The sequence below is a fragment of the Electrona antarctica genome (assembly GCF_951216825.1).
Source record: "Electrona antarctica genome assembly, chromosome: 21".
NCBI lineage: Eukaryota > Metazoa > Chordata > Actinopteri > Myctophiformes > Myctophidae > Electrona > Electrona antarctica.
This window is the reverse complement of record NC_136802.1, coordinates 27,874,498-27,893,539: the sequence shown is the minus strand read 5'-3', so window position 1 is coordinate 27,893,539 and position 19,042 is coordinate 27,874,498. Positions and strand designations below refer to the sequence as shown.

The 19,042-nt window shown below is 44.7% G+C and overlaps 1 protein-coding gene across 1 annotated transcript; it reads left to right on the top strand.

Moving 5' to 3' along the window:
• Positions 1–605: 605 nt before the first annotated feature.
• Positions 606–12,974, top strand: LOC306914312 (uncharacterized protein; the record flags this gene model as incomplete). The annotated part of the gene is made up of 3 exons (XM_079491309.1): positions 606–654; positions 1,271–2,170; positions 5,126–12,974. 3 exons carry the CDS (start codon positions 606–608, stop codon positions 12,796–12,798), a joined length of 8,622 nt encoding a protein of 2,873 aa, XP_079347435.1. The 3' UTR covers positions 12,799–12,974.
• Between the last annotated feature and the right edge of the window lie 6,068 nt (positions 12,975–19,042).

The window sequence follows — 19,042 nt, the reverse complement described above, 5'->3', positions numbered from 1 at the left end:
CATTTAATGGCATTTATATCTCTGGGGACCCCCAATTTATATTGTAAAATCAATGTTAATTTAACTCTGCGCGTGTACAAAATGGATAGTTCCAAACTTTCATTTAGCTGGGGACCCCCCTGGAAGTCCCTCAAGGACCCCTGGGGGTCCCCGGACGGACCCCACTTTGGGAAGCACTGTCTTATAACACTTATCAGGTGCATGCCTGAGAAAATGCAGCTTTGGGTGTATTCAGTCAGTGTGTATTGCAAACGCACAAGCACACACATTGTGCACATATGACAAAGTAGTGCCAGTGGCTTTATACAGCGCTCACTCGTAACTTCCTGCTTAGACAGTAGACAACACGGTGTGCTTCTAAAAAAAACGCAGGACAATCACGTGACACATGCGTATGTAGGTGCTTAGCATTCTTACTATGTGTCCCCTGTGATTGTGCAGTCAGTGCATCACTATATTGTTCAAATTAGAGCCACTTTGTTGTTTCTGGTGGCATTGCGTAATAATGGCAATGTGAGTAACGTCTTACCGAAATACTACAAAAGTGGAACTGAAAAAAGAGGAAGAGTGAAAGGACAAGAGGAAGAGACGTGACGGGGGACGGGATGGAGGGAAACTGTGAGAGCAGCGACACGGTCACGGTAACAATCAGCGGTGAGTTCAGTCAAAGTTTTCATCCATTAATTTATACTGTACTATACAGTTCAGCATGCGTGTTATTCTATTCTGTAAACAGTCAGAGAGAGGAGAAGAGGGAAGTGACGTAGGAAATGTGCTGATGTGTTGTCTCTGTTCAGTAAACCAGTCTTTAAAAGGACAGACATTCATTTAACCCATTTTGACCTGGGTAAATTCTACAAATGTCTTCTAAATCCTGACAGTGTTCTGATATGTTTCTGTCAGCCGTTCTCAAACATTTTCATGTCAAGGACCCCCAAGATTATATGTAATTTGGCCGCCGACCCCCATCTGTTGTTCCTGGGACCCCCCCAGAAGCAAAGATTTTAGTTTAGTAAAAATTGGCTCTGAGAGAATATATATTCAAAGAGCCAATTTACAAGCTCGTAGCGCGGCACTCGGTGTCGCGCTATGAGCTTGTAGATCTGCTATTTTTTCAATGGCTAAAGTATGCTTAAAACACCAAAAGGGGTTCCCGCCCCAAAATGGGTTAACTGAGATAGGATTAGTAACACTGTATTGACAGGTATAATTGCTGATGTGGTATAGCTAGATCACTGAGCACACATCTCTGTTTTTGTGTGTCATTTAGCTGTAGCTCAGCCGGTGCGGTGCACTAAGGAAGTACTGCTGCCTCTCTTCACAGACGAGTGCCTGCAAGCCGCCATGCCGAAACCAGAGACTCCTGCTTCGCTCGCCGCTCCTCCTCCTCCCCTTCTCCTCCCCGAACTTCGACTGGTTCTCCTGGGCCGGAAAGGAGCCGGGAAGAGCGCGGCGGGCAACACCATCCTGGGAGGCGGAGGCACGCAGGCGGGGGGGGCTGGCTTCTTCTTCGAGAGCGGGAGGCCCACGGAGGAGTGCGTGAAGAGGCGCGCGGACGTGGCGGGGAGACGCGTCACGGTGGTGGACACCCCCGGCTGGGAGTGGTACTACCCGCTTAACAGCACGCCCGGCTGGGTGCGGCGAGAGACCTGGCGCGGCGTGTCGCTGCAGTGCGCTCCCGGACCGCACGCCGTGCTTCTCGTTGTGCGCTCGTGCGCGTCGGTGACGGAGGCCTTCACGAGACAGATAGAAGAGCACCTGGAGCCTTTAGGGGAAGGCGTCTGGGAGCATGCCCTGTTGCTGTTCACGAGGGGGGACGAGCTGGCGTCCATGGCGTCCATGGAACAGCGGATCCTGAGCAGCGGGCCGGCCCTCCAGAACCTCCTCAAGAGGTGCGGCAACCGGTACCACATCCTGGACAACAACAGCAGCAGCAGGAGCAAAGGGGATGCCACCACGGCCATGCAAGTTCAAGGGCTGATGAGGAAGATGGAGGAGATGGTGAGCGGGAGGAACGGAGGAGGAGGAGTGCTCGGGTACTTTGGGGTGGACAACCTGGTTCTGCGGGACCTGGAGGCGGACGGGAAGCGGAGAGCGAGGGAGAGGAGGAAGAAGCAGAGGCAGATGGAGGCGCAGACACAGAGAGGAAGCATCAGAGCTGCTCTAATAAGTGAGTTTCATTACTTGCGTGAACTCAAGGCTATAGAAAATAAGATCACAGAAGCCACTTGGCAAAGTTGGCAATATTCACAAGTCTGAAATCATTCACTTGTAATAATAATAATAATAATAATATTAATACCTTTCAAAAGCATGTTTACAAAGTGCACAACACAAATAACAAATCACAAAAGCAAAAAACACATGAGTATATTACAAAAACAGACACAGAGCACAACCAATTTCAATTTAAAACAAACGCAATCAAATGAGCACAAGCATTATAGCCAAAGGCTTTAAGCCATCCTATAAAAATGAGTCTTTAGGAGAGTTTTAAAAGTGCCCAGTGAGGTAACCTGTCTAACTTCCAATGGAAGTTGATTCCACAGGTGAGGAGCAGTGTTGTTTTTGGCAGCACATTTTGATTTTAGTTTTAGTCATAGTCTCGACTAAATCGATGATTTAGTCGGCTAAAATGTATTTTGGCGGACCTTGAGGCCGTCGTAATCACTTGCTGAAAATAGCCGATCTACAAGCTCACAACGCGTCGCGCTGCGACGCGTTGTGAGCTTGTAGATGTGCTATTTTCAGCATGCAACTAATTGTAAAATGACTTGTACTGGATCTCTTGTCCACTAGTCCCTTCCTAACATTTTAGTATAGTTTTTATTTGTTGACGAAATTGTCAGTATATATAGTCTTAGTTTTAGTCATTATATTTCCATTTAGTTTCCGTCAGTGAAAAAAGGTAGTCGACGAACATTTTTCGTCGTAGTTTTAGTCGACGAAAACAACACTGGTGAGGAGCCCTTAACAAAAGCTCTATCACCTTCTGTTCTGAGTCTAGCCATGGTGGTCACCTGGAGGAGCAGCTGATCTGCCCATCTGAGGTTGCGGGTTGTTCACTACTACAGCTGCTTTTAGAGCCACCCAGTGCCAATCTTTCTTTTGCTGTTCTTATGATCATCTTCTAGGCCTCACTCACACCTAAGGCTTCGTAAACACATAAAGAACAACTGTTCTGTGCTCTGCCTGCCTGTGTTTCATGGCCGCCTCGATGCTTTTCCAATGGAAGTCACGTGGTTTGACCAAACAGTTGTGTGTGATGGGGGGAGGGGGCCGGGGCAATCAAATACAAGTGTTTGGTCAAACCGCACGTGACTTCCTTTGGAAAAGCGGCCATGAAACACAGGCAGAGCACAGAACATGTGTTCTTTATGTGTGTGTACGAACGACACACTTGTGTCCTGTGTGTTCTGTGTGTCATGGCCGCCTCTGCATTTCCAATGGGAGTCACATGGTTTCATGACACAACCTTGTTGCATGGCTGTCTTCTGCATGGCTGTCAACCCCCCCCCCCCCCCCCCCATGCAACAAGGTTGTGTCATGAAACCATGTGACTCCCATTGGAAATGCATTGAGGCGGCCATGACACACAGAACACACAGGACACAAGGGTGTCGTTCGTACACACACATAAAGAACAAATGTTCTGTGCTCTGCCTGTGTTTCATGGCCGCCTCAATGCTTTGCGATGCATTGAGGCGGCCATGACACACAGAAGACACAGGACACAAGCGTGTCTTAGGTGTGAGTGAGGCCTTAGATATTTGTATTAGAACAATACACCTAATTACTAGACAGATTTGTTGTTTACACATGCGGCTCTTGCTACGCTAGCAAGAAGATGAAGATGAGGATGATCATAGCTGATGCTTTGGCCTTTGAATTTATATGTGACTAAATTTGAATGAGAGCCATTCAATTGGTGTTTTCTCTACTTGAGAGTTTTAACTTAATTTCTATAAAGTGTATAGTTTCAAAACTATTCACTCAATCTAATTAACCAATATATAATTATCTGTCTGCTTTCATATGAAGTGAAATAGCAAAATTGCATCATTTCATTATCTACACCCCCTGCTGGGGAAACATAGACACAGGCACACACTTCTGTTTATTTACATCTACTGGAAACTATTGCATTAGTCGCAGTGGTGGAAAAAGTACTCAATTGTTTTACTTAAGTAAAAGTACCAATACTGAAATTAGAACTCCGTTACAAGTAAAAGTACGGAATTGAAAATGTACTTGAGTAAAAGTACAAAAGTATCGGCATCAAAATGTACTTAAAGTACTACAAGTAAAAGTACTCATTGTGCAAAATGTGTACAAAATCTATTGAAAATAGCTGATCTACAAGCTCACAATGCGTCGCATTGCGAGCTTGTACATCCCTGCTAATTGTACAGTATATCTTCTACAACTGTAGTTTTTCAATTTGTTTGCTCCTTTGAGCATCGCAAACCAAGTGACGCTTGAGGTGAGGTGACACGCTTTGTTAGAATACAATTACGTCCAAACAGTGTCGATTCCGTCGACTAAAACAATGACGAAGAATGTTCGTCGACTATCATTTTTCACTGACAAAAGCTAAATGGAAACTTAATGAAAACTAAGCTATGATGACTAAAACTATATGACTAAATATATTGACAATTTCGTCAACAAATTAAAACTAGACTAAAAATGTTAGGAAGGGACTATAGTGGACAAGAGATCCAGTATAAGTCATTTTACAATTGGTTGCATGCTGAAAATAGCCAATCTACAAGCTCACAATGCTTCGCAGCGCGACGCGTTGTGAACATGTAGATCGGCTATTTTCAGCAAATGTAAAATCACCCATTACGACGGCATCAAGGCATCAAAATACACAAAAGAATCTTATGATATTTAGTCGACTAAAACTAGACGTGACTACTAGACATGAAACATGTGACTAAAATGTGACAAAAACTAAATGAATACTATTCAAGAATCAAGAGTGACTATAATATAGTCTATATTATATATACTATATTTTAGTTTTAGTCATATTATGACTAAAACTAAAATAGAAATTTCCTGCCAAAATCAACACTGCATCCAAATGAACTAATTCTGTTCATTTCTCCCTGCCCAGGCGATGGCTCTCATCACGTCTCAGAACTGGACACCCGGCAGTCATTCTCCAAGCCCTTCCGGCGCCTTCCCGAGGTCCGACTGGTTCTGCTGGGAGAGCGCGAGACGGGGAAGAGCTCCGCGGGCAACGCCATCCTGGGCGGTGCCCACTTCTTCCCGACGGGGACGGTGACGGAGGAGTGCGCCCGCCGGCAGGCGGAGGTCGCCATGAGACTGGTGACGGTGGTGGACGCCCCGGGCTGGGAAGGAGGGGTGGCGGGTCCGACTCCGGAGAGAGTGAAGAGGGAGATCGTGGCCAGCGTCGCGATGTGTCCTCCGGGGCCTCACGCGCTGCTACTGGCCCTGAGGTTGGACACGCTGGTGAAGGTGGGCCCCGTCACGGAGCACCTGGAGCTCCTGGGCGAAGGCGTGTGGAGGCACGTGGTCCTGCTGTTCACCCACGGCGACCAGCTCAGGGAAGGGGTGGGCATCGAGCAGTACATCCAGAGGGGCGGCAGGGATCTCCAGTGGCTCTTGGAGAAATGCAAGGGGAGGTACCACGTCATTAGTAATGTAGAACTAGGAGTCGGTGGCGGCGGAAGTGTGGCCGGAGGTGGCAGCAGCGGAGGAGGCTCGGAGGCGCACGTGGCGGAGCTTCTGGAGATGGTGGAGAAGATGGCCGTGGGGAACCGGTGCGAGGCCTTCTCGGGCCTGGTTCAGGAGGTCAGCAGCTTGAGTCGACAGAGGAACGAGAAGTTCACACAGCGGCTGAAGGAGGCGGGCGACAAAATGCTCCGGCAGGAAACGGAGATGAAGAAGATGAGGGAGAGAGAGGTGAAGAGCATCCGGTGGTTCTTCGACCGGAAGAAGAAGAAGGTGAAGTCGCCGGCCAACAGTGGCGCTGCTGTGGAAAAAGAGGACGAGGAGGAAGAGGAGGAGGAGAGAAGGAGCGGCGAGAAGACAAAGAACGAAATGGGAGAGCTGGAGGAGAGGATGAGGTGGCTGACGGAGGACAAGGAGAGAGAGATTCAGGATCTGAACGCCGAACACAACAGGATCCTGGCCACTTTACGCCAGTGCACCCGTGAAAAAGACGACGGCCTCCTCAAACTGGAGCTGAAAGAGAGGGAGATCGAAGAGCTGATTGAGAGAATCGACGAGCAGCAGATTAAGCTGCTCGACCTCGAGCGCCTCGGCTCGGAGAAAGACCGTGAAAGAAAACAGAGGGAGGGTGAGAACAGAGTAAGGCACCAGGCGTTGAAGGATGAAATTAAGAATTTATCAGAAAGGGTAGAGCTGCAGGGGAAAGAGAAGGCGGAGTTGAAGAAAAGGGTTGAGGATTTACAAGCAGACGTACGTGAGTCAGAAAGGCACTACGAGGACATTGTTTTACAGCGTGAGAGTGAAGACGTCAGCAAAGAGAGGGACAACAGACAAAAGATGGTGGAGGTGGAATGCAAGCTCACGGGAGAACATGAAAAGGAGATGGAGGACATACAAGTTGAAATGAAGACAATGTGTCAAGAAATGCTGGCAGAGATGGAAAGGAGAGTGGCTGAAAAAGGCAAGGAGATGGAAGGCAAAGAACTGGAAATGAAGACAATGTGTGAAAAAAAGCAGGCAGAGATGGAAAGTAGACTGAGTGAAAAGGACAATGAGATGAAGGACATGAAACTTGAAATGGAGAACAAATGTCAGGAAATGCAGGCAGAGATGGAAAGAAAACTGACAGAAAAACACAAGGAGATGGAAGACATGAAAGTTGAAATGAAAACCGAATGTCATGAAATGTTAAGGAAAATTAAGCAGATGGAAAAACTGATAGAATTGAACGTTGTTCAACACCAGGAAGACATGCAAAGAGAGTTAAGAGAAAATGAGGCAGGTATGGAAAAGGTCAACCAAGGTCACCGGGCTGAAATAAGTCACATACAACAAGAAGCAGAAAGAGAGATTAAAGAGATGAAACAACAGCATGCAGATGAATTTGAGAAGATTAGTCAAGAGACATCTCAGTTAAAGCAACAGCACGCCATCCAAATGGAGGAAACAGGACGAGAACATGAAAAAGAAAAGGAGACAATTTTACTCAATTATACAACAGAGATCACCCAAAAAATGAAAGAAAAGGAAAGAGATATTGTAGAGTTAAAACAGCAGCATACACTCCAAACAGACGAGACAAGGCAAGAAAATGAAAAGGAGAAGGAAGAAATTATTCTAAATCATGAAAAAGAAATGGCAAACGTAATTCAAGAAAAAGAACGAGAGATTGTCGAGTTGAAACGCCAGCATGCGAGTGCGATGGAAAGAGAACGGCGAGAAAAGGACGAGAAAGAACAGGTTGTTCAAGTTCAGAATGGAAAGATGGAACAAATACTGCACGACAAGGAACGAGAGACGATTGAGCTGAAACGGCACATAGAGAACATGGAGAACAACCTTCGGCTACAGGAGGAGAGGGAAAGGCTTGGTGCAAAAGAGATGAAAGAGATTAAGTTCTGTATCGTAAACGAAAAGGAGAAAAATGTGAAAGAACAGGAAATGGAGATGGAACAGACGAGGCAGAAAACTGACGCCAGAGAGACCAAATGGAGGGAGGAACAAAGTGAGAGGGATGAGAGGAGGGAAGAAGAGATTGAGCAACTGAAACAAATTATTGAGAGGAATGCACAAGGACTTATCAAAACACAAGAACTAGTGACACAGAAAGATAAAGAGCTGGAGGAAGCGGCAGAGAGCTCTGCAAACCTTTTGAAACAGCTGGAAGAGAACAATGAAATAAACACATGCACAATCACTGAAATACAGCGGCATCATGCAGAGCGCGCGAGAGAGAGAGATGCTGAAGTGACACAAAAACTCCAAGAGAAAGAAGCAGAACTCAACAGCTTGAACTGGAGAGACGGCGAGAATGAAAAAGAGATTGCCCAACTGAGGCAAACAATCGAGCAGACGAAGTCGGAACTGAAGGAGTTGACAGGCAAGGTGGAGAAGGAGACGACAAACATGATACGGGAGTACGAGAGGGAGATCGCCAGCATAAAGCAGGATATTGAATCCACAACACAGGAGAAGGAAATAGCCAAGAGCCAGCTGCGAGAAGTGGAAGAAGGCAGCAAGAGATGCATTTCAGGCATCACCAAGAAATTCGAGGAGGGCCAAGGCCGAGTCAAAGAACTGCGAGAACAAAATGAGAAAATAACAAAAGAGATAGAGGACCTACGAGAGAAGTATGAGGAGCATGAGAGGGAGTGCGAGGTGCAGAGAAGGGAGATGCAAGGCATGAAACTGCAGCATGAAGACGACATGGTGAGGAAAATTAAGCAGATGGAAAAACTGATAGAATTGAACCTTGTTCAACACCAGGAAGAAATGCAAAGAGAGTTAAGAGAAAATGAGGCAGGTATGGAAAAGGTCAACCAAGGTCACCGGGCTGATATAAGTCACATACAACAAGAAGCAGAAAGAGAGATTAAAGAGATGAAACAACAGCATGCAGATGAACTTGAGAAGATTAGTCAAGAGACATCTCAGTTAAAGCAACAGCACGCCATCCAAATGGAGGAAACAGGACGAGAACATGAAAAAGAAAAGGAGACAATTTTACTCAATTATACAACAGAGATCACCCAAAAAATGAAAGAAAAGGAAAGAGATATTGTAGAGTTAAAACAGCAGCATACACTCCAAACAGACGAGACAAGGCAAGAAAATGAAAAGGAGAAGGAAGAAATTATTCTAAATCATGAAAAAGAAATGGCAAACGTAATTCAAGAAAAAGAACGAGAGATTGTCGAGTTGAAACGCCAGCATGCGAGTGCGATGGAAAGAGAACGGCGAGAAAAGGACGAGAAAGAACAGGTTGTTCAAGTTCAGAATGGAAAGATGGAACAAATACTGCACGACAAGGAACGAGAGACGATTGAGCTGAAACGGCACATAGAGAACATGGAGAACAACCTTCGGCTACAGGAGGAGAGGGAAAGGCTTGATGCAAAAGAGATGAAAGAGATTAAGTTGTGTATCGTAAACGAAAAGGAGAAAAATGTGAAAGAACAGGAAATGGAGATGGAACAGACGAGGCAGAAAACTGACGCCAGAGAGACCAAATGGAGGGAGGAACAAAGTGAGAGGGATGAGAGGAGGGAAGAAGAGATTGAGCAACTGAAACAAATTATTGAGAGGAATGCACAAGGACTTATCAAAACACAAGAACTAGTGACACAGAAAGATAAAGAGCTGGAGGAAGCGGCAGAGAGCTCTGCAAACCTTTTGAAACAGCTGGAAGAGAACAATGAAATAAACACATGCACAATCACTGAAATACAGCGGCATCATGCAGAGCGCGCGAGAGAGAGAGATGCTGAAGTGACACAAAAACTCCAAGAGAAAGAAGCAGAACTCAACAGCTTGAACTGGAGAGACGGCGAGAATGAAAAAGAGATTGCCCAACTGAGGCAAACAATCGAGCAGACGAAGTCGGAACTGAAGGAGTTGACAGGCAAGGTGGAGAAGGAGACGACAAACATGATACGGGAGTACGAGAGGGAGATCGCCAGCATAAAGCAGGATATTGAATCCACAACACAGGAGAAGGAAATAGCCAAGAGCCAGCTGCGAGAAGTGGAAGAAGGCAGCAAGAGATGCATTTCAGGCATCACCAAGAAATTCGAGGAGGGCCAAGGCCGAGTCAAAGAACTGCGAGAACAAAATGAGAAAATAACAAAAGAGATAGAGGACCTACGAGAGAAGTATGAGGAGCATGAGAGGGAGTGCGAGGTGCAGAGAAGGGAGATGCAAGGCATGAAACTGCAGCATGAAGACGACATGGTGAGGAAAATTAAGCAGATGGAAAAACTGATAGAATTGAACCTTGTTCAACACCAGGAAGAAATGCAAAGAGAGTTAAGAGAAAATGAGGCAGGTATGGAAAAGGTCAACCAAGGTCACCGGGCTGAAATAAGTCACATACAACAAGAAGCAGAAAGAGAGATTAAAGAGATGAAACAACAGCATGCAGATGAACTTGAGAAGATTAGTCAAGAGACATCTCAGTTAAAGCAACAGCACGCCATCCAAATGGAGGAAACAGGACGAGAACATGAAAAAGAAAAGGAGACAATTTTACTCAATTATACAACAGAGATCACCCAAAAAATGAAAGAAAAGGAAAGAGATATTGTAGAGTTAAAACAGCAGCATACACTCCAAACAGACGAGACAAGGCAAGAAAATGAAAAGGAGAAGGAAGAAATTATTCTAAATCATGAAAAAGAAATGGCAAACGTAATTCAAGAAAAAGAACGAGAGATTGTCGAGTTGAAACGCCAGCATGCGAGTGCGATGGAAAGAGAACGGCGAGAAAAGGACGAGAAAGAACAGGTTGTTCAAGTTCAGAATGGAAAGATGGAACAAATACTGCACGACAAGGAACGAGAGACGATTGAGCTGAAACGGCACATAGAGAACATGGAGAACAACCTTCGGCTACAGGAGGAGAGGGAAAGGCTTGATGCAAAAGAGATGAAAGAGATTAAGTTGTGTATCGTAAACGAAAAGGAGAAAAATGTGAAAGAACAGGAAATGGAGATGGAACAGACGAGGCAGCAAACTGACGCCAGAGAGACCAAATGGAGGGAGGAACAAAGTGAGAGGGATGAGAGGAGGGAAGAAGAGATTGAGCAACTGAAACATATTATTGAGAGGAATGCACAAGGACTTATCAAAACACAAGAACTAGTGACACAGAAAGATAAAGAGCTGGAGGAAGCGGCAGAGAGCTCTGCAAACCTTTTGAAACAGCTGGAAGAGAACAATGAAATAAACACATGCACAATCACTGAAATACAGCGGCATCATGCAGAGCGCGCGAGAGAGAGAGATGCTGAAGTGACACAAAAACTCCAAGAGAAAGAAGCAGAACTCAACAGCTTGAACCGGAGAGACGGCGAGAATGAAAAAGAGATTGCCCAACTGAGGCAAACAATCGAGCAGACGAAGTCGGAACTGAAGGAGTTGACAGGCAAGGTGGAGAAGGAGACGACAAACATGATACGGGAGTACGAGAGGGAGATCGCCAGCATAACGCAGGATATTGAATCCACAACGCAGGAGAAGGAAATAGCCAAGAGCCAGCTGCGAGAAGTGGAAGAAGACAGCAAGAGATTTATTTCAGACATCACCAAGAAATACGAGGAGGGCCAAGGCCGAGTCAAAGAACTGCGAGAACAAAATGAGAGAATAACAAAAGAGATAGAGGACCTACGAGAGAAGTATGAGGAGCATGAGAGGGAGTGCGAGGTGCAGAGAAGTGGACGTGTGCGTCGGGAGGAAGAGATTACTGAACTTCGGTGTATATATGAAGAGCAAGTGAAAAGCAAGGACTCTGAAATCCAGAACGTTTTGCGTGAGAGCAATCTAGAAGTCGCTGCTTTGAAACGGGCCAATGAAACACTGCAGCGCGAGGTGGAGAGCATGAAAGCGACAAAACCAAAAGGAGAACTTCGCGGCAGAGAGAATGGCGTAAGGGATACGATCAAGAAACCCAACAGCTGGGAGAAAAGTCTTGAAAGGAGGGAGGCGGAGGTGTGCAAAAGAGAGCAAGATCAGGAAAGTAAGGAAAGAGACGCCATGCCCGGAGATTCCGAGCGGTGTAATGGAGACGATGAGGTGGACACGAGCAACGTCGGCACGCATAAATTACACGGAGCTCATAGGAAATGTGAACTGATGACTGCAGTCAAGAGTACCGCGGGGTCAGTGGGGGATGCTCATGTCATGTACCAGGAGGTGGGTGTGGTGGAGGAGCCAGACAGGAAGGAAGAGGGAGTGAGAGGAACAGAATCGGATAGGAGAGCCCAAGGCCCGAAAGAAACGGAAGATCAGAGAGTAGAAACAGCCTCATCAGCTTCTGAGAGCAATAAATGTCAGTCTGACACACGACTGGGAGACATGGGGAGCACAGAGGAGAGGGGACGAAAGGTGGAGATGAAAGGCAGTGTATCAGAAATATGTGATGAGGAGATGGAAAACAAGAGGAAGAAGGGAAACAAACCGGAAGAAGCAAAGGTCATCAGAGGGGATACGTTAATGTCTCCAAGTCACGACCACCGCAGCACATTAAACAAAAATATGCCAGAGTCAGAGTTAAGGGTGGTGATGTTACGGGAGAACCAGTCCTCCCACTACCCAGCAGGAGTCACCATTCTGGGCAAAGAGGCATCACAGGCCGACGGGTCAAGCTCCGAGCCCTGGAGAGGCCAGATAGCCGGTCGGAACGTCAGCATCGTAGAGCCGCTGGGTCTCGGGTGGCGTAACGGACCGGACCCAAGCGACGCGGCACAGAGAGAGAACATTCTGGACAGCATCTCCCTGTCGCACCCAGGACCGCACGTCCTCCTCCTGGTCATACCGGCCTACCTGACCCTTACTCCAAAATACAGGAAGGCCGTGGAGGACCACGTGGGACTGTTTGGGGAGGAGATGTGGCGGCGCACACTGCTGCTGTTCACCTGGGGGGAAACTTTAGGGGAGAGCACCGAGCAGCACATCCTGAGGAACGGGGATCTAATGGCGCTCGTAGAGAAATGCGGGGGCAGGTATCACATGTTGACCGGCAAGTTAAACAACCCTCTAATAGAGGGATTATTTGAGAAGATGGAGGACATGGTGGCATTAAACAAAACAGAGTAGTGTTTGTTGTTGTAGAGATGTGTGGTGACACTGTGGAACATGTAGTGAGAAACAGCACATGATAGATTTAAATGCTGTAAATGCAATTGTGAAATGGTGTCTTATAAACCCATGAGGGTTTGGCACAATGTGTGCAGGACACGGAAATAAATAAACAATCAAATCAAATCAATCAAAATTTAGCATAGAAGGGAAAAAAAAGAAGGAAAAAAAGATTATAATAAGTGTCTATAATGCTGTAGTATTTTTCAACATGAAATGTTGACACTTCTCAGGTGAAATTGTCACCAAATAAAATGATTACTTGTAATGTATTGCATCATTCATCCGTTCATACTTATACAGTGCATACATGCATTCATAATGGGTTTTTTATACAGGAAAAGCATTCTAAAATAACAGTATGTTTGAATGTAAAAATAGCAAAAGTATTCTAAAATAGTTTTCATGAAGTCTTTAGATGTGCAACTTTCTCTCTCTGTGTGTGTGTGTGTGTGTGTGTGTGTGTGTGTGTGTGTGTGTGTGTGTGTGTGTGTGTGTGTGTGTGTGTGTGTGTGTGTGTGTGTGTGTGTGTGTGTGTGTGTGTGTGTGTGTGTGTGTGTGTGTGTGTGTGTGTGTGTGTGTGTCAATAACTTGATATTTCCACAAGATGGAGCTCTTGTTTCAACTTTTAACATTAAGCAAAGTAGAATGACTTGAAAGCAACTCCAGGGCATTTTGCCAATCAGTAGCATAACGAGGCCTTCAACGCAGGCTGGTCACCGACCACCAAATCAAAATGATATATATGTTTTTAGAACGACACAATACTGCCTCATCAAAGTTGGTATGGTGACTTTATACATTGTCAGATACTTGAATGTGTCCACAAATTATCACCTTACCCAAATACAGCTCAAGTGGAGTTAAGAGGTTTTTTTCGGTCTGACTTCTCATTCAAATCAATGATGGGGAAAATAACAACTATCTCCTAAGTTGGAGTTAGGTGGTTTGACTGACAGTTTGAAGATCCAATGGAGTTATAGGTTTACCAGTAGTCAGAAGAGCTTTTTATTACTTATCATTGGTTCAATATTACATTTTGTAAAACCCTCACACAGACGTATAAAGGGTGTTCAATAGAGCGTCGCAGTCCCGCCCCTACCATGGACCAGGAAATGATTCTCCGTTCATTTTCCTCATAGACATTTCAGAAAGTATTTATTTAAAGACATTTACGCCGCGGACAAAGCCAACTCGAGTCGTGACAAATCATGACAACAAACACCATTTTTTGGGCCGAACAAATAATTAGAAAGAAGAAAAAAACGGCAGGTTACAACACTTTTTTTGTTGTTTTTCTTCTTTGTTGGCTTTGTCCGTGGCGTAACCGTCTTTAAATAAATACTTTTTGAAATGTCTATGGGAAAAATGCATTGGGATTCATTTCCTGGTCCATGGTAGGGGGCGGGACTGCGACGCTCTATAACATTGATTTATTAAGACTTTTTGCAGGACAGCGACGATGCAATCAACAGGTTGATATGTGTATGCCTTTTTACAGTATGTAGCATGTGTGACTAATTCTGAATGTGGCTGCAAAGATTCTGTTTAATCTATGCTTTAAAAGGAGAGGAGATATGGTGTTGTTGTCATCCCTAGCCTGCGTGCAGTGTTGATTTTGACAGAAAATTCAGATTTTAGTTTTTAGTCATTCTTGCTTCTAAGAATTCAAGAAACTATGACTCATAGTCTCTTGAATTCTTAGAAGCAAGAAGTAAATGGCTCCCTTAATATTCACACATAGTGATTCCTTTTTGATATACGGTAGGTATAGGCTCTGTGAAACCTTATTGGACTGAAAGTGAAAACCAAATTGGACTGCAGACTCCAAGCTTAAAATGCATTCAAAAAGATGATGACATAAAGTAAGTAAAAATGGCAAAATCAGTTAAACAATTGAGTTTTTAGCTGCATCCTAAGCAATAGGATTTCTTAAACTTTCCCTTTAACAATAGACCCATTTACAAATAACAGAATCTATCTATTACCAATCTTTATGAGGTCAATTACTGTATGTGTGTACCGTATTTGTTTTGTGTGGCTGTGTGTGCAAACTGTGAATGTTCAGTTAGTGCATTTAATACCTTCAGAGTACATTCAAACCACACCTCCATAAATGTGTGTGAAAAACTGTGACTAGTTTTTTGTGTCAAAAAACATGTATGTTAAAACTCAATGGTCGCCAAGGACTTATTTAACTTATTTTTCATGATGTCCTTTTAGTTTTTTTTTTAGACTTTTTTTTTTGAAAAAAATAAAAATATATAAAATAAAATAAAAGATATATAGTGGCGGTCTGGGACTTTTGGCGCCCCCTGGTGGCGGTGAATGAGTTAAAGCTTGTATAGGCGTGACAGGTGCTTTCACGCCACTGCAGAGATCAGATCAGACATGAGGTTTTATCCTACACACAGCTGTGTGTGTAAGTGTGTCACAACAAAGCCACACGTCCCTGCATTTTATCACCATCTCATCAGCTGCTACTATGTATTTATATGCCATGCAGATGGTACAAAACGGTAACACATTTGTGTGTACACACATACAGTTGGGTGCCACCGATATTGTCCCTTATCATTTGACCCATTTAGGCCTGACCTCAACATTTAAAAAAAAATCCTTCTAAATCCTCCAGTTTTCTGAAATAAATATTTTCACGATTTTTCAAAAATAGCAGACCTACAAGCTCGTAGCGCGCCACTCAGTGGGGCGCTATGAGCTTGTAGATCTGCTATTTTTCAATAGCTAAATTATAACATAATGTTTAAAACACCAAAAGGGGTTCCCGCCCAGAATGGGTTAACTGTCCTTTTGCGCAGATCACGCAAACCTCAGCAAAAAGAAAAGGACAATATCGATGGCCTCCAACTGTACAGTTAGTTAGTTGCTGCGAGAGTGAGGTCTAGCCAACACCAACTCGGGATTCCTGGATCGCTGCCCCCTCCACAAATTCCTATCCAACATCAGGTTCTTGAGCTCTGCAGTGTTGTTAGCCAAGCTGTCGCGCCGCAGCACGTCTACAGGTGGTACGCTTCTTTGCCCTCCTGGCTTTGCCCTGGGTTGGCTCCCATAGGGTACATTTATTTGCCTCAAGTTCTGGGTGTCTGACGCAGTGCCCTGCCAGCCTCATCCTTCTCTCTCTGACTTTGTCCGTGACCCGTGGTAGGTCCCCATAGAGGTCCACATTTCTGATGCGGTCTGTCCATGTGACACCTAGTGCCATTCGTAGCATTCTTGTGTAGACTCGATCCAGGGCTTTTTCCTGTTGTACTGTGAGGGTCCATGTCTCGGCCCCATACAGCAGTACTGACTCCACAGTAGCTATATGAACAGCCGCCTCTTAAGGTCTTCTCCCATACACATACAGTAGCCTATGTAAATATGCATAATGGTGCATTTACTGTATAGCGCCTTTGTCTAAAGCAGGGGTTCTCAACCCGTGGGTCGCAACCCCTCGGGGGGTCGCCAAATTATTTTAGGGGGTCCCCAAATTATTTTCAAAAAATATATATATATATATATTTTTATTTTATTTTCACGATTTTTCAAAAATAGCAGACCTACAAGCTTGTAGCGCGCCACTCGGTGGCGCGCTATGAGCTTGTAGATCTGCTATTTTTCAATAGCTAAATTATAACAATGCTTAAAACACCAAAAGGGGTTCCCGCCCAAAATGGTTTAAGGTTATTGTAGCAGTCAATTTATATTGGGGGTCGGGAGGGGGCGGGGCGGGGGTCCCGAGACATTGCCAAAGCATTTCCGGGGGTCCCCGGCCAAAAACGTTGAGAACCCCTGGTCTAAAGCACTGTATTGCATTCACACATCGACAGTGGAGAGAAAGTCAGGAAACCATGTAAGGTACCAACCTGCTCGGGAGCAGTTAATATATATAGGGTTCAGTGTTTTTGCTCGAGGACTTAATGGTCATTGACTCAGGGGGAGCCTGGGATCCAACAGTGAACCTTCCGTTTCACTCTTATTTGTTGTGTGTGTGTGTGTGTGTGTGTGCGTGTGTGCGTGCGTGTGCGCGCATAATGTCTATTGGTTTCGTGTCTGTGAACTTTCCGGACACCACATCGAGTTTCTTAACCAGTTTCCTCTCATCGTCGACAACCAGATAATATGGTTACCAAATGACTGGCTGCTTTACCAGTACATGAAATCAAGATATAAAGTCCTCACTAAGGCTCATGATAAAATGGTGCCATTTTCTTCTCCTCTGTCTATGTCTCGTACAGGAAGGCATGTGGACACTTCACTCGCATCATGGTAATGCCATATGGCTCGCAAAACAGATAATAATTTTTTAACTACCGGTACTTCATCATTATTATTAGAACTCTAAATGTCAATCTACTGTATAGCACCGGAGTTTCGGGTCTACGGTGTACTAGTGTTGATTTCGTTGACGAAATTGACTTTTTCAGCGACTGCCTTTTTTCACTGACGAAAAACTAATACTAAATAAAAAATAAAAAAATGTGTCAAAATCAACACTTGATTGGTGGGGAGGTTCAGAGTTGAGCATACCGGGAATCTGAGCTCATTCCGCCCCCACACTGTTGTCCCCATGCAGCCCTGCTTCGAAAACCCACCACCATCTCCCCCCACCCACCACCGTGCGTCAGTCATGAGTCATGACTGACTCTCAGTCTTAGTCTGACACATACACGCACACACACACACACACACACACACACACACACACACACACACACACACACACACACACACACACACACACAGAGCAGACATGTGTGCGCTCACAATGGCAACTTAAAAGGTAATAAGAAACTAATTTTTTTTTGCATTGGCCAATACAGGATTTCTCGAGCTAAAAAGAACATTATTTTTCTGTTTCTGCAGATTTGAATCATAATGTACAGTGACTAGATGGCACTGCATGGTGTTGTTTTCTTGTCCCGTAGATGTGCATGGTCTGGTGGGGCTGCCTTTCACCATGTTGACATAACATAGACGCACTTGAAGCACTTGATGGGATCTTATCTCAGCCGCAACATCACGGCCTAGGTTACACCTCAGCGTACGACGTGTGTAGCTTCTCAGTGTTTATACAAAACAAGACGTTTGATACGGGCTTCAAGAGGCTCTAAGCAGGGTGATGACTGAGTGCTGGTGTCCTCTTTGCATAGACCTGTCGTAGTGACACAAGATATTACATCAACCATCCGGTCATCAGCTCTTGCTGTGGTTCTCTGCTGCATGGTTTTACACTAGGACTATAGACCGTGGAAAAAGTACTCAATTGTTTTACTTAAGTAAAAGTACCAATACTGCAATTTAGAACTACTTTGTTACAAGTAAAAGTACGGAATTGAAAATGTACTTGAGTAAAAGTACAAAAGTATCGGCATCAACATGTACTTAAAGTACTAAAAGTAAAAGTATTCATGTTGCAGAATGTCCCATTTCACTACAAGCATCTCCAAGCTCGCATTGAGAGCTTGTAGATTGGATATTTTCAAATGGCCGAAATGTATAGGGTTGAAGTGGTTAATGTATGTTTTGTAATCAAAATTAAAATCGCCAAAGTAACTAGTATAAGCAATTGCTTCAGTATGTTCAGGTAAATTATTGCATTTACTTTATTGAGACTATACTTTTGGTCTCCTTCGACGTGGTGGCCTCCTACTTTAGGATTGGGTCTGTAAATTCTCATTTATGGGAAGCTGAAGGAAAATTCTGCCCCTCTTGTCAGGATGGAATATGAAATTAATGATCAATGAATCAACAATCAATCATAATTAACTGTAACAAGTAATATTTTTCTCCTCATTTCTCCTTTGATTAGAAGAATGTACGAATTGTATACATCATATTGCACATGCAGGCACAAATGCACATGCACGCATACAGACCCGTGCGCACACGCACACACATACACCTCAAACAGTACAGGGAAGGTCTCAATTGTTTTAAAAAAAACCTTGCCCAACCTTGCACACTTGAAGGGTTTTGCGAATTGTGAAGAACACACCACAGAGAGTGTGTGTGTGTGTGTGTGTGTGTGTGTGTGTGTGTGTGTGTGTGTGTGTGTGTGTGTGTGTGTGTGTGTGTGTGTGTGTGTGTGTGTGTGTGTGTGTGTGTGTGTGTGTGTGTGTGTGTGTGTGTGTCTCTGAGACTGCGTGGGGGGTTGTTGAGAGGGTTCCCTGAGCCCTCGACGTTTGCCATTAATTCGTCT